We start from the raw sequence: 15,650 nt of genomic DNA on the forward strand, positions 1-15,650 counted from the left end.
TTATATAGTGTAGTGAATCTGGAAGCCACCCAGCAGCACCCTTAGGATTTATAGAAACAGACCTCATCCTTTCTCTATAGCATGAACATACGTCCACTCTCTTCCCCTCCAATGCCGCGTTTTTCTCTTGAACAGTATCTTCATCTGTCACGTTCCCCCAGCAATAGTAATGCATCATTTTCTCAGAAAAGATATCCTTATCACAGTCCCACCCATGAGCTCTGTAGGGGGATACTCATAGATAGTACATTCTACAGATTGTAACCACAGTACAATCAGCCTTCAGCAGTGCACTGTACACCTGTGAGAAACAATGTGATGCGACAGCTGAAAGTCACAATGCTGCAATATGTAGACACTCTCCTGGACTGCATGTGAAACTTGATGTTGTAGCTCCATTGTTCCGATATGTATGAAGGAAATTTTATATTCACCATGGTAATACATTTATAGTATAAAAAGATAAGGAAGTAGTGACTGCTGTTATAACAATATCATGTAGGAGTGCACAAGGTTATCTTTCATTATGTTTATTTCCTTCTCAGCATGTGTACATAAGTTGTTGAAGTAAGTTGAAATAAAAAAAAAAGTGTGTGGGGTGGGGTAACGCAGACATCATGCATGTCCCTGTTGAAGTAAGTTGAAATAAAAAAAAGTGTGTGGGCTGGGGTAACGCAGACATCATGCATGTCCATTAGGATCCCTAAAACACAACTGACCTAAGTTTCTAATTAAAATTTTGCACAAACATATTGATATAAAAGATAGCCATCACAAAGGCTATGCAGAGACAGCTATGGATGATGCAATACACAGCCTGGATGTGGGCAGCTGGGGTCCTGAGGTCGGTTGGTCAGCTTTCTTTTTGTGGTGTGCTGTAGACCAATGATACACTATCTGTCTCAAAACAGGGCCACACTTACAGGGCTTGGCTCCGAAAAACTCTTGACATCTTTGGTTGCACAATGCAACATGTCGAGTTTGGGAAAGAGGTGAACAGTCTGCATTTGGATATTTGGACTTTTTGTGATAAACATAAGGTTTTGATTGCGTTTCCCTGCAATTACATGGGTCAAATCTAAGGCTTTTTCACGTCTAAGTTTTGTGAATTTCATGTTTTGTTCTAATTTAAAATGCTTGCTTTGTATCAATTATAGCATGCAGTTTGGTTTACTCCACTAATGATGATTGTTTCTGACAATGCAACAACCCATAGTCTGCATAAAGCAATATTAAACCTGTCATGCTGTATTTTGAAAAAGCTACAATAAATCCCTAAAATGCAGACCTGACCTTACATATGAAAGCTTTTCCTTCTTGTGATCATCATATGACTTCTCTTCTATGACAATTTTATGTGTAATACACGGTAGGTTAGTTTTTAATGTTGTCTGTGTCTCGGTGTGTTATGTTATACGATTTTAGTTTTGCATTTTATGGTGTGTTATACGATTTTAGTTTTGCATTTTATCATTAAGCTCTTTGAAACTGTATAAATGTATATTATTGTTAAAATGTATATTACTATTGCTATAGGAAAGCTGCTGTATATGTAGCTGGGAACAGGACAACAGTGACTACATGTGGTTGGTATAAAGAACAACACAGAATGAAGTAAAAAAATATTTATTGGACAAACATGTCAAGATCACGGGCTTTCTCAGAAGCAAATGTGCTTTACAGCATCTTAATACATAACACTCACACATAGATTAGTTCATGCATGCTAACAAACAGACAACAACACTCATTACCCAACACACACACACACACACACACACACACACTCCACATCTGCAAACAAGTTGGATATTATTTCTTAGTGGCTGGGTCGGAAGGGAAATGGCATCCCAGTCATGTAAGACTGAGTGGGGTACTGAGGGTGAGGGGAGGGGTGGGTGGCAAGAGGTGTGTGTGGGGTGTGTGCAGGGTGTGAGGCGATGGGGGAATGAGCTGCATGCGGGCTGAAGGCCAGTGGAGGCGTGTGGATGTTGTTGTAGTACATCACTGGGCCGGACAACACCAGCTGCAGCAAACTGGAGACACAAATACACAAGAAGAGAAAACAAGGGAGACAAAATAGAGAAAATGTTCAAATGGAAAACAAAATGCATACAACAATGTAGTACATCACAACAAAAATCTGAGGACTGAAACACATCCATAATACAAAGGGCCCCCTACAAAACTAAACAAAACTTAGATTATGTGAGAGATTCTTTTGTCAGTGAGGGCTGCACCGTTCTGTCTTACACAGAAATAACCATTATTCTGACTTAAGCAAGCCAACTAATGTAAGCATTATAAAATAATTCATTTTCTCATAACCTGTGTTTATGTGCAATAAGTTTGTTTACATTACTATACACACAAGTGTATGTGTGGAATTAACCTGAATGTGGGACCCTATTTGGCAGTGTGCTTACTGTAAATATGCTGATGGTTCTAAAATGGATCCTGCTGTGTTATGAGTCCACATAATCCCTGCTTTTGAAAGCAAAGTAGCCTGAAATGACTGCTTATCTCTGCATCAGAAAGATAATGTACCTCTTTTACACTTTATTCCCTCATTTAAATGACAGGGATTTAATCTGTATTTGAATTAATGCTGCCGTTATAACAGCAACTTAATTCTTTGTCACCAATTTTCAGGTGTGTTTATTAGACCTCTGTTTAACACCACATGCTGTCCACTGTATGACAGACCCAGCAGAGGTCTGCGCTTCATACAGACATATTGCTTACTACAGTAGACATTTTATCCACAAATTAAACTGAAGCAGATGCTGGTTTTGTCAAATGATTACATTTTACAGTTCTCATTGAATCCAAGATGCAAGTAGAAATGGTTTTCTGAGTAAATGGGAAATAAGAGGTTAGTGTTGCTTACTTGTTGTGGGGGAGGCGGGAACAGATGGCTCTCAGGTCCTCTGTAGAGACAATGTGACATGTAATATGCACCGAAACATTACAGCACAATAAGACAATCTAGATGATGAGCGATCCAGCCAATTAATCAATTACTTATTTAATGATCCGTAAAAGATGAAATCAATCACTTTTCACACATTGTTAACCTGTGCATGTTTATAGCAAAGAGGATGCAGATGCTGTAAAATGAAGGTTATGTCCATTTTGGCAAGAAATGTACTAGCTAGAAAAATGTGATGCTATTAGGTTTATGCTTCATTTTGTTTTCCATGCTAATGCAATTTGATCTACATTTCTATAGCAGAGCAGGGACATTCTCCTGCTACTGTGAAAGCACCTGCTGATTTTATGATCACACAAATGTATTATTAACGATTTGTCAAACAATAACAGCTTCCAGCTTGAACTACAATAATATCCTCAAATTCAGAATTCATATTTTTGAAATTATACGTCTTGTTGGACGTGAGCTTTGTATGCTCTCAGCAATTCATTGTCTTTGTATACATCACAGCAAACACTGACAGAACAGAGGGAAATAAAGGACTGGGCTGGATCTGAATATCTGCAGTTATAAAGCCACAATAAGCAAGCTCAGCAAATCAAACTGAGGCAACCGTTAGGCTTAAGAGGAAACCACTCCGCTCCTCCTACCCCTCCCTCTCCCTGCACTGTTACCTTCCACCCAGCCCTTCACCTACACCCTTGTTGTGTTCACTGTCTCTGCTGAAGTAGCTCATTGAGAGTCAGCCACAGCAGTGTCATCCAGCAGCTCATACAAGCTCGCTTATGCCAATTTCACACATATAGGGCACAACAGAAGACAGTCCATGTCAAAGTGCGCAGGGGGTGGGATATGACATGGTCAGGTAACCGGTTTGTCATGTGGTCATAAACAACTGAGTCTCTTGCCTTGTCTGACAATTGTGGCACCAGCATGTCATCAAAGTACCCACTAGCTCTGCGTGAATACTCCAGGCTATATGCGGCTGTTTTCTTACATGGGCTCATTCGAGCTCACTTGGACTTTACTTGGACTTTGTACTAGGAAGCTGCCCAATGTCTGGGTCAAATGACTCGGACATTTTTATTCTCACATAAGCTCTCTAGGTAATGTCTAGATACTTTCAGTGTTCCACTGCATGTCCGAAAAGGGCTTCAGTCTTCTTCTTCTCTCTCTACCTTCCTAGCCTCAACCTCTGTACCACTTTTATCTTTCCATCCATCCTTACCACACTCTTACCTCTCGAGCAGAGCAAGGCTCCGTTGGCCATGGCCACCTGCAGGGCTTGTGCCAGCCGGTCCAAGGCCAGTTGGGACAATGCGTGTGTGCCTGTGGATGACGTGTGTGTGTGTTTGTCAGCCTGGTCCAACAGTCGGGAAAGATCAGAGGTCAGTGCAGCCAAAGACTCCATCTGGAGTAGTGCCAACCGGCCAAAAAGCCCCTTCTCATTTAGTATATTTGGCAGAAGCATGAAGACCTGGTAGGGGATGGACAATGGCATGAGAAAAAGGCTTGAGTGTCTTTAATTTTTATGTTGTAAGTTTGTTGTAGTATGTACAATGGATGTATTCTGCAAATGCATGTACCTATAAAAAAACATTTACCTGAAGGACACTTAAATGAAGAGCAGAGAAGAGAGTCCCTGCTTCTGGCTCACTTTCAGTGCTGCCATTGGTCAATGCCAGCTGCTTTTCTCTCATGTAGGCCAGCGGTGCTTTAACGCACCAGCGCACCAACCCCCCTAGTGGTGTGACATCTAGTGAACTGATTGGCTGGTTGCCAGAGAGGGGCGAGTTCAGGAAGGTAATCAAGACTAGGCGAGGGTCATCTTGGATCCACGAAACAATCATCTGGAGGAGTTCTAAAGGAGGGGTGAGCTCCTCTACACACACACACACACACACACACACACACACGTTAAATGACAAAATTTGGAATTATTTGTATTTTTAGCCTCTTAATAGGAAGGTACATTATGCTGACATAATATATTCCATCTGCCAAATAACATTTTTTAACAGAAGGCAACTCCCATTTTATCGAGGCCCCAGTAGATGTTGTTGTATTGTATTATAGCACCAAAGTACCTGAGGTGAGGTCATAGAGGGTAGTGACAGCAGTGATGAACTGGCAGCAGAAGCGTGGGCTGGCGCTGTGGATGTTTTGTAGGGTGGGCACTGAGCCGGGCACCATACTACAGTAGTCGTCTACCAGCACCTGTGCCAGACGTACGCAGTACACACGATGTGTTCTCTGCATGACACAGATACAAATAAAGGAACATGTTCACTACATCCACATTCAACACACATGCATCCAAACACAGAATGAATATAAGAATGCACATAAAACACACATTTTATCATGTGTGTCTGAATCATCACCTGTAACCAGGTTGCTGCACATTCCAAGATAGGGACCCTGCCCACAGCAACTGCCATGGAGACCAGCTTGCCTAACAGTGACATTCGGCTTTCGTCTGCTTGGTCGCCTTGGAGACTGAAGAGGGCAGAGAACATAAGCTGACGGACTGTGTCTCGACTCTGTTCCTGGAAACAGCTACACATAATCTCCAGCAGCTGGAGCTCCTGGAGAGCACTCATCCTCTGAAAGACAAAGGCACCATTAACTGGCTGTCCACATTTTTGTGTTTAGAGACTGTATAATGGTGCACAAGCGTTTACGTATTACGTCTTACCCTGACTGGAGCATTTCTGTCCTTGGGTGCATGCAGAATGAACTCTTCCACCAGCTCCAGAGTTTTGGCGTCAACCTGAGGAGGCTGCATCCCAGACTGCACCAGGTTACAGATATAGATGTCCAGGTGGTACAGCAGCTCCTTGGCTGCACTCAGCACATCGCGGGGCAGCAAGGACAGACGAATGTCACCCATCACAACTTTAAAGCTTCGTGTTGTTGAAACTTCAAGAGTGACACATTACAAACCTGTTTCAAAATAGATGATTAAACTGGTGTAAGTAATCACTAGAATTTAACTTTCAAATGAGGCATCATGAGCATGTAATAATGCTGCAGACTTGGCTTAATGAAATCATGAAATCTGTGACATGTCTTATATGCTGAATAGAAAAACAACAAAAAATATACTACTATACTATATACTACTACTATTACTATACTACACTCTACTGTATTAGCTATAACACAACAATGCACTGATCCTCAGCATATGTTAACTTGTCCATGCACAGAAGAAGTAAACCAATGGTACAATAAACAAAGACACAAGAACAGTAGCCGCAAAGTCGGGTTTTAACTTTACACTTGTACATAATCATGTTATAAACTGTATGTGCACAGCTTTAACTCCACACTTCTTAAGTGGACCACAGACTACACACACACAGTCGGTCTCCTCCATCCTGCTACAGCTAGTATTAGCAAGGTTAGCTAAAAAGAGTGTTTTCCATTCAACAACAAATCTCACGTGTCTTAGTTATCACTGTAGCCGCCTCGCAAAAGCCTATATTTAATAAAACTCTTACCTCTGCAACAGGTTTCAATTTAATTTTTGAAACTTACTTGATATAATAACCGACGATGAGACCACTACTCAAAACGACAACGATACCGTTTCCTGCTTCTACGGAAGCCGAGTGGGCAAAAACTCCTGCCATTGACATTTTCAGAGAAAGCGCTGTTACATAGTTAACGTCAAGGGCCGTGGTTTCATTCATTGTTAACGTATGTATTTATGAAGATATAACGTTATGTTTTGTAGGACTGTTACTATCCAGAGCGGTTTCCTTTTTATTTTCAATGCGACAATTAAATAGTAAAACATTTTAAGCTAAGACCTAAAGTTTTTAAATTTTACTTTTTATTATCATGAGCGATTAAGTATGTTTTTCAAGCTAACGTAAGGCACCGAGTTTCTAAAATTTAAAAGGTAAAATTTCGAATTAATTAAATTGAATCGTTTAATAATTTAAAATAAAGCAACTCTGTATTTATTTTGTTTATATATATATGTAGGCCTACTGTTGAAGATATTTCTGTTTTACGTTTGCCAACAGGGTGTTTGTTAAATTTAAGCCTTAATAAACAATGACCAATAAACATATCACCCTGTGAACTAGCTATACAACTTCGTAGTCAGTGCTGGTTGGTCAAGTCTGTATGACTTATTATGAGAGGTATCACTCGGTTTCATGTTTGTATTAGGCTATGTCAAAATGCTACAATGAATTATGAATGTGTAGAACTTGACATTTCGTTATATATTTTATACCACTGAAATTTTGCTCATCTTTAGTTGCCTTTGCAATGAGTTTAAATATCGCTGACAAGGATACAAAAACCCATAACCAAGATGTTTTCGCTTCTGTACAAACACTATATAGCCTAACACTGAAAATCACTCAGGCATAATGTAATCTCTTCTAATCTACACAGGGGCGCGTCCGCCGGGCGCTGGATGGAAAAAAGGAATTAGTCTCTGTGCCGCGCGTTCCCGACAGCACTTCAGCTTGGCACTCTACGTCCCGTCCAGTGATCCCAAGCAGTCAGGATGACCATCAACCCCCTGGCTAAAGGAAGCTGGCACCGAGAACAAATGTTAGGCTTTCGAAAAGTAAGACTGTATGGTTCTGGCTCTTTGGTTTCATTTGTTGACATATACTAGTGAGGTAACCCCGTATGGATCCGAAAATATCCAATGTCAGCATGAAAATAAGTTATGAAAGAGTGGATTTAATTAATGCGTTGTTTGTCTGAATGTTTATATGTGTTTTATATGTTGGGTTAATGTGTGCATGTTCCCTTGACAGATGGAGAAAGTGATTGTGGCCATGCAGGACCCTGACATGGGCATGAAGATGAGAAACCAGAGGCTCCTTATCACGGTTATTCCACACGCCATGACAGGTGTGTGCGTGTATTTCTGTCCCGTTATGTCAATGTGCATTAACATCTGTGTGTGCATGCATGGATATGCACACTGCAGCTTGTGTTTGCCTCAGTGGTCATGCATAATGCAGCACGGAATTTTGGAAAATACTGTGTGCAGTAAAGTGGAGAGAGTACATTTATCCTCTTTTCTTGTCTCCTGTCTCTCTGGCTCTTCATCTGCAGGCCGTGATGTCACTGACTGGTTGATCCAGAAATACAATATCTGTGAAGAAGGTAAGTAACTGCACTGTGTGTGTGATTTAAAGCATCTGCTGTGATTCTCTCTTCCACTGTTGCCTTGCTGTGTGCTGTTGCTATTGTGTTGCCAGGATATGGTGTTTTCTCTCAAGCTGACGTGATATGATGTTTGTGTCTGTTGTTGGGTTGCTGTTTCCAGTAAACAGGAATGGAGCAAACCCCAGAGGGTCCAAGTTTGATTAACTCACCTGATGATCTGGGTTGGATTAGTGTCCCTGTAGAGTTTTTTTTTAACCATACCTGAACTAAATCAGAGGTTGGAGGAAAATGTAGTTTACTGGTCCCTTTTGCTTCAGAGTACACTAAAGGAGGAGCTTGATGAGCAAGCAAGATAGCTGATTAAAATGCATCCCAAAGCTTTTTTGGTAGCTGTCAGTCATAAAAGTAAGAATCCTTTATTAAACAAGGTGAGACTTGAAAATTGATGTTGCAATTCATCACCAGAACATTTGAGAGAGACTGATAAATAAAACCCTGGGTAACATGTTAATTTTCAAAAATTGGTCATTTACCACAAGCAATAACATGTTCAAATAATACACCACAAAATTACTTTTTATTGAAGTTATGAAGAAGAAACCTATGATCATTGTGTGCAGCAACTGTTTTTCTTGAATATCAGCCAGATAATTAAACACACAGCGATTTGAGTTCTTGTTGCCTTGAAGGGGTGGATGCGTGTAAGTTCATATCCTTGACAGAAAAAAAAAAAAGTGAAACTGTAACACAATCCAGTGATAAGTTTTAGACTTGTGTGGTTTTTAACAGAGGGTCTTCACCTTGGTGCCATGCTGGTGAGGTACGGGTATATTTACCCTCTCAAGGAGCCGAGATCTCTTGTGTTACAAGCTGATGAGTCACCTTACCGTTTCCAGGTCAGATGATCATCCTTCATACAGCATGTTATTGCTACCTGCTTGTAAAAACCCACCCTTCCTCTTCCTTGGTCTTGTGAATAAACTGTCACCTTCTGTCTGTCACTATCTCACCCTTTCCCCTTCACTCTATTAGCCTGTTTTCTAATCTCCCATCCATCTGCCACTCTGTGCTGCCCCTTTTTGCATCACCCACCTCACCATCAGTCTCTGTCAAACATTTTTAAAAAGTCATTTGTTTTTCTCAGACCCCTTACTTCTGGACTAGTACTCGATGGCCTGCCTCAGAACTGGACTATGGTAAGGCAAAGGTAAAATGTAGGGGCACAGTGAGGGAAAACAACAGTTAACTGCAAATGATCACATAATAAAATGTATGACACATAGAATGTCTTACAAAGGTTCTGATAAGCATTTACAGGTACCTTAAGTGAAACAGATTATGTAAATCAGAGCACAAGTCTCTGTTCTCCTTTCATTCTTAGCTGTTTGTTTTACCTCTTATCACCAGCTATCTATTTGGCTAAAAAGAACATAAGAAAACAAGGAGAACTGATGGAATATGAAAAGGTAAGGAAAGTGTGTGTGACACCGAAAAAGAGTGTGTGTATTATGAATTATGCAGTGGGAAGTGTGAGGTAACAGGCCTGTGTGCCTATGTCATCATTTCTCTTCCTTCCTTCTATCATCTTTTTAGGAGAGATACAATGTTTTGCACAAGAGGATCAACCACACCTGGGACTTTGTGGTGATGCAAGCCAGAGAGCAACTGAGGTACAGTCACGCACCCCCCACCCCCATCCCCACCACCACCACCACAACAGACACACATACACACACACACACACACACACACACAAGCTTACAATGTAATTTATGTTTAGAGCATCCAAACAGAGGAGGAAGGCTGACCGCATTGTTCTAGAATGTCAGGAGCAGGCTTACTGGCTCGTCAACAGACCTCCGGTACGTCTACTAGTATTGTGCTATAAGACTGTACTGTCCTGTGTTGTATGATAATATACTATCATATCTTACCGTCTGCTACACCATAATATAACTTATGTAACACTATACTCTGCTGCTGTCCTACATTGACACTATTCTATAACTGTACTATAGACTATACTATGCTATGCTATGCTATGCTTCCCTGCACTATAGTATACTGTGCTATACCACATTGCACCACACTATAATATACTTTGCTATACTATTACTATATTAAGTGGGTACATTATATTACTGTATACAATCAGATGAAACTATACAACTGTGGAAAAGTGTATCACAGTCAGAGATCCCACTAATGTTCACACACAGTCCTGTCTGCTTCCTGCATGAAATATTCAGCCTCTCTAGTAAAAGCCTCAGCTAGCAACAGGGGGAACAGATAAAGAGAGAGTGAGTCATTACATTCTACTCTCTTTATATACACAGGAGCAGTCTATTTGATTCTTAGATGGAGACAGACAGAGAGAAGGATCGGAAAGGGAAGAAGATGTAGGGGGCAGGTAGAGAAGGAGGAAAGGGGTGATTGGAATTGTAAAGAGGGACTGATGTAAAGATGGCAGGATGAAACAGGGGACAAGGGTCTGGAGGAGGGACTCCATCTTTTCATGCCTTATGAATTAGGCACGAGGGCACAGAGATAAAGAAAGAGAAACCTGGGAATAGAAGTTCGAGCTAGTGGAGTGGAAAGCTCAAGGAAGGATAAGTGCTCACTCACACACGTTCTTATCAGACACAAACATACACACATAGTGTATATGCACACACTCAACAACAAATATACTATACATAGCCTAATTCTGTATGTGTATTTCTTTTCAGCCAGAGACACATAATGTGTTGGACATGGGTCTAGAAAGACCACATAACTTAGGAGTTACACTGGTCAGTGATATCATCATGTTTCTTTACCCCATTTTTTAACTGCTATCTGAAAAACTGAATACAATAGCACACTATCAGTCTCTTCTCTACTTGTTTTATTGCATTCCTTCTTTCTTGCTGCTGGGATTGTTTCAAAGTAAGTGTCCATTATGCTATGGGCAGTTATAGTATATCACATTTTTTGCAATTATAAACAGAGGTTAAGAAATATATATTATGTCATGACCAATCTTATGCTGTAGTCTCCTCATTTTTCAGAATATAACCTAGTTTATTTTTCAAAGTCCTTGTTTGTTTTGGAGAACACTCGTGGACACAGGGAGGCTGCCTTTGACTGTGTAAATGTACACTATCATGCAGTGTGTGACCAAACACGGTGACACTATTTCTCTCCACAGAACTAGAACAGTGACCACTACAAAGGAGAGGTAACAATCATATAGAATTTATAAAGCCTCACTTTAAGTACACTGAGTGTGTATTATAGATCTCTTTGTGTGTGTACATTTGTATATGTGAGTTCTGTCTATGTTCTGTCAACAAACAGACTGAGACACAGCTTCTTCCCCAGAGCTGTGAAATCAATCACCCCCCTAACCCCTAGTTACACACACACACACACACACAACCCCCCCCCAACGGACAGATACAGATAGAATACTGGACTCCTGCAGACACATACACATGCTCACACCTCTTCTTAAAGACTGAGATTTGCACTGAGCTGCACTTTAGAATGTGACTATATTCTTCTGCTGCTAATATGCTGTTGACCTGATTAGGTCCCATACATTTTCATTTTTATCTGTTCATATTTTTATATTGACTTGTACAATTATTGTGTTATTTATGTAACTAATGTGTCTTTTAAGGTGAAAGCTGCTGGAAGAAATTTCGTTGTGCTGTGCATAATTACAATAAAGATTCTTGACTTGGCTCGACTTGTTTACAGATTGAAACCTGTAGAAGAGCTCTTGGAAGAAACCGTGTAAAGTCATCCATCTGTCTAGAAGGGTGCGTGTCAGTCTGATGTGTGAGAACATGCAGACACACATGCACATAATTACACATAAGCTCTAATGGATATTGCTTGAACCAAACTCTACATTTCTAGCACACTCATGCATGCACACAACATGCACATAACAGTTAATGCTCCCACTATAAGAGCCACTAATGGATACTTCCAGAGGCAAGTTGAAATTAATGACCATTAACTCTTATGAGCTGGAGCACTAATACAATAATACTTTGTGTGTGTGTGTGTGTGTGTGCGCGTGTGCATGCCTCTGCACTTGTGTGTGGAAGTGCAGTTTTGTAAAATACAGTGAGCAGTACCAGATGCACGATCCCATCATGCAAGGCTGCCTTCCCAGTAACCCCTGGATCTCTGATGACACTGCACACTGGACAATGAATGCAGAAATGTGAGAGAATACACAATACACACGCTGCAGTCAAAGCCTGTTTTGCTGGCTTCATCTTTCCTTGCATTTCTTAACATCTTAATTCATATTTTAGTTCAACATTAACAGAGCAGTCTGTATCATGTATGCCTGCATGTCTGGATCTAAAGCTCTGAGTTTTGTTCCTGCCTCTGTGTTGTGTTTCTATGAGCAGAGTACCTGCACCGACACGTCTTCGTGTGGAACGTTGGAGCTTCAGCTTCATGGAGCTTCTCAGTGATGTCATGGGGAGGCGGGAGTTTATGACCTACCTGGAGAAAGAGTTTAGTGGTGAGGGGAAGTGACAGACATGTTGGATTATACTCAAAATGCATTTAATAATCTGCATACACAGCACTATCATAAGATGTTTTTTTGTATTGTGAATCCTGATGTTCTTGTCAGATTTCATATGTGAATTTGGTGAAACATTTGGTGATTGGCCAGCTTGGTGTAATTCATTCAGACACTGAATATCCCATATGCTTTCATATACTTATTAAAACACATTTCTGTTTTACACATATGGTATGAATTGGCAATGAATACCGCAAACAAAATAAAAGGGACAAACTTATTACAACAGCAAACAAATAAACAAATGTGCTATTCCTAACTTTTAATTGATTCCCATTCTTATTAGCATTATCTTCCCTAATGACATTTTCCAGTCCCACGGGTTGAAGTAGTGGAAAAGAAGATTAATTTCATTACATGTTTTGTTGGGAGCATGGAAAGTAAAGTTAGAGAGGAGAGAGGTAGGTCCAAGACAGATTGAAGAGTGCGATACACAGGTGAAGAATGTAAAGGGCAAAATATGGGAGAGGGATGTGTTCGTTCATATAGATATGATGTGTGGAGTACTTCCAGGGGCATAGGTTTTCCACAGAGACCAGCCTTATTAGTAAAGGTCTGTCTGTGTGTGTCAGGATTTGTGCTGTTTCATTCACCTCTATTCATACCCAACACCTTGCCGTCTCTCCCTCTCTGTTCTTAGAGGAGAACCTGCGTTTCTGGGAGGCCTGTGAGGATATTAGACATGGAGAAAGTTCCAAGATTACAGAGAAAGTGGAAGAGGTCTACAAGTAAGTAAACAAGCGCACAAGCATGCAGAGACATGTTTTCACATCTACTATAAGCTGACTGTTCCTCTTTTGTGTGTGACTCAGAAACTTCCTGGCACCTGGAGCTGCTCACTGGGTCAACATTGACAGCAAGACCATGGATAAAACTTTAGAGGGGATCAAACACCCACATCGCTTTGTCATGGATGATGCACAAATGCACATTTACTTCCTTATGAAAAAGGTCTCTCCCTGACTCATCCATTGTAGTTTGATACTTGATTCTATGCTAGGACACCTAAAATGGTTTGGCTTAATGGACCATACTAGTGATCTTCACTTAAGTTGCTTAAATCCCCAAGGCGTCAACTAAAAGCAGATGTATCCAGATGACATAGGCCGACACTGATTAGAATGAGTGTTGGTGCTAATGCTGTGTTATGCCTTTTTATCTGTGTGTATCCAGGACTCATACCCAAGATATATAAAGTCTGACCTGTACAAGAACATGCTGGCCAAAGCTATTGTCCCCCAGGAAACCAAGAAAAGGTTAAATTCACATTTGTTGACACCCTGTACTCTACAATAACTCATTAGTTAATTAAATTATACTTATTTTTCTTCTTCCCTTTCCCCTCAGTGTGTTCCCCTTTATGAGATGGCAGCGGTAATCTAGCCCCTCCCCTGCTCAGGCCGTCACCCAGGCAACAAAAGAAGATAGACGTGTCAAGCAGGCAGGGCAAACAGGTACCAACACTGCAGGCGGTTCCCATGTCTGATGCTGGAAGTCAAACTGTCTGAGTGAAAGCCAGAGCTTTTCTTTCACTGCTGTAACATTACCAGAGCTAGGATTTAAATGTAGAGCTTTGTCTCAGAGCACACGTGTTAATGCATGCCTTAGTAGCAGCACATTTTACTCCCAGAGCATGAACTCTTACTGCTGCATATCCATCCTGCTTCTACATCTAATCTCGGTCCAAACAATGTGCCCTGTTGTTTTTGATACTGATTCCTAATAGGCCGCTACCCTCAGTCCATGAGACAGCTTTCATACAGGGAATACTCTGTCTCTTATAAACAGGTTTAGGTAAAGAGGTTGCTGATAGAGAACATATATATGCAATTAATTCAGAAATTTATCTCAGCATGTGTATGATAATTGTAGAGTTTGCTTGTTAGGGTCATTCCATGCTGGAGCTTCACATTGTGATTGTTGTTGCCATTCTGCATGAGCATTTTTTCATCCCAATAAAATGTCACAGCAGCACTTCGTGTTGTGTTGTGTTCTCAGCGCCGCATGCTGTAGTAAAGTGTGGGGATTTGTGATGAGGCTTTTATTTTTTAAATTTTCAATAACTTCCTTTGCCTTCCTCACTTTTGTCTTCCCTTTCTTTGTGTTGTTCTGTTTGTAGGCTTTAATCTACGTCACAAATTATTTATGTGGTTTATTTTAGGATGCATTAATCTCCAGATCTGAAGGCTTTTGACAAACTAATTTAGGCAATAACCTGATAGTTTTTCAAATCCTGAAATCATAACTGTAACATATGAGAATCTTGTTCCAGAAGTGTTGCTACTCACCCCCTCTTTCTTTTTACATCATTTTTCATTTAATAACCTGTCAGTGTTTACTTCCCTTTCTTCTTCCCACCAACGGCTCTGTGGGAGCTGCAGTTCCTCTACTGGAGGGCTCCCTCTGCTGGCTGTATGTGGACAAACCATTCATATTTACTGTAAATTAATGTTTCCCGTACTTTGTGTAAAATGAGAACATTTAACAGGCAGGGAAGGTCTAACAGATGCTACTGTGTTGCATTACAGGAAATGTTGGAGACTCGTTTTCAGTCATTCTAGGGATTAAAAGTCGGGATATTTCATCACCCCCTGCCCTTATGCTTACATTTCCTTTAGTACTGTAATCTGTTTTGCAACTCCCCCAACCTTATGAAAATACAACACACAAAAAACCCACTAAAACACCCACTAATGAAAAACAACTTTATACCTTTCAGTCAATTCACAGGCCAACACCACCAAAACAATAAGCAGGTGCTTAATGTTGTGTAATGTGTAGCACTGATCCATCAGCTTTGCAAAACCTGAGAGCCCATCAAATTTGCTAATGGAGTTAAGCTACTACATATGGATACAAAAGCAGATATACTCTCATGTTTGGGCACATACACAGTGAAATGTGTTTCAACAGAAGCACTTTCTACATTCCTGAGGATTATGTTAATCTCCTTAGCTCTGTACCATATCCACT

At 40.6% G+C, this 15,650-nt stretch overlaps 2 protein-coding genes across 2 annotated transcripts; one reads left to right on the top strand and one right to left on the bottom strand.

Annotated features, from left to right (window-relative positions):
• Positions 1–1,610: 1,610 nt before the first annotated feature.
• On the bottom strand, positions 1,611–6,583 carry ints15 (integrator complex subunit 15). The gene is made up of 8 exons (XM_020618300.1): positions 6,479–6,583; positions 5,634–5,881; positions 5,320–5,541; positions 5,023–5,188; positions 4,540–4,817; positions 4,175–4,412; positions 2,891–2,930; positions 1,611–2,036 (listed from the first exon to the last, which is right to left on the bottom strand). The coding sequence occupies exons 2-8, from the start codon at positions 5,826–5,828 to the stop codon at positions 1,820–1,822; spliced, it is 1,356 nt and encodes a 451-aa protein (XP_020473956.1). The 5' UTR covers positions 5,829–5,881; positions 6,479–6,583; the 3' UTR covers positions 1,611–1,819.
• A 181-nt stretch (positions 6,584–6,764) lies between these two features.
• rgs11 (regulator of G protein signaling 11) lies at positions 6,765–14,669 on the top strand. Its single transcript, XM_020618301.1, is given in 17 exon segments — positions 6,765–6,845; positions 7,352–7,529; positions 7,726–7,822; positions 8,030–8,080; positions 8,873–8,979; positions 9,228–9,279; positions 9,491–9,549; positions 9,677–9,753; positions 9,864–9,945; positions 11,274–11,303; positions 11,828–11,889; positions 12,189–12,302; positions 12,496–12,611; positions 13,318–13,405; positions 13,490–13,628; positions 13,851–13,933; positions 14,025–14,669. Coding segments are annotated over 16 exon segments (1,251 nt in total). The 5' UTR covers positions 6,765–6,845; positions 7,352–7,466; the 3' UTR covers positions 14,056–14,669.
• Positions 14,670–15,650: the final 981 nt, after the last annotated feature.

This window comes from Monopterus albus, unplaced genomic scaffold, assembly GCF_001952655.1.
Source record: "Monopterus albus unplaced genomic scaffold, M_albus_1.0 scaffold204.1, whole genome shotgun sequence".
Lineage (NCBI taxonomy): Eukaryota > Metazoa > Chordata > Actinopteri > Synbranchiformes > Synbranchidae > Monopterus > Monopterus albus.

Coding starts and splice junctions, on each gene's coding strand:
- ints15 (XM_020618300.1), bottom strand. CDS start 5,828: ATGGGTGACATTCGTCTGTCCTTGCTGCCCCGCGATGTGCTGAGTGCA. Junction 4,818..5,022: donor CCTCTATGACCTCACCTCAG/GTACTTTGGTGC, acceptor GTGTGTGTGTAG/AGGAGCTCACCCCTCCTTTA. Junction 2,931..4,174: donor AGCCTTGCTCTGCTCGAGAG/GTAAGAGTGTGG, acceptor TTGTCTCTACAG/AGGACCTGAGAGCCATCTGT.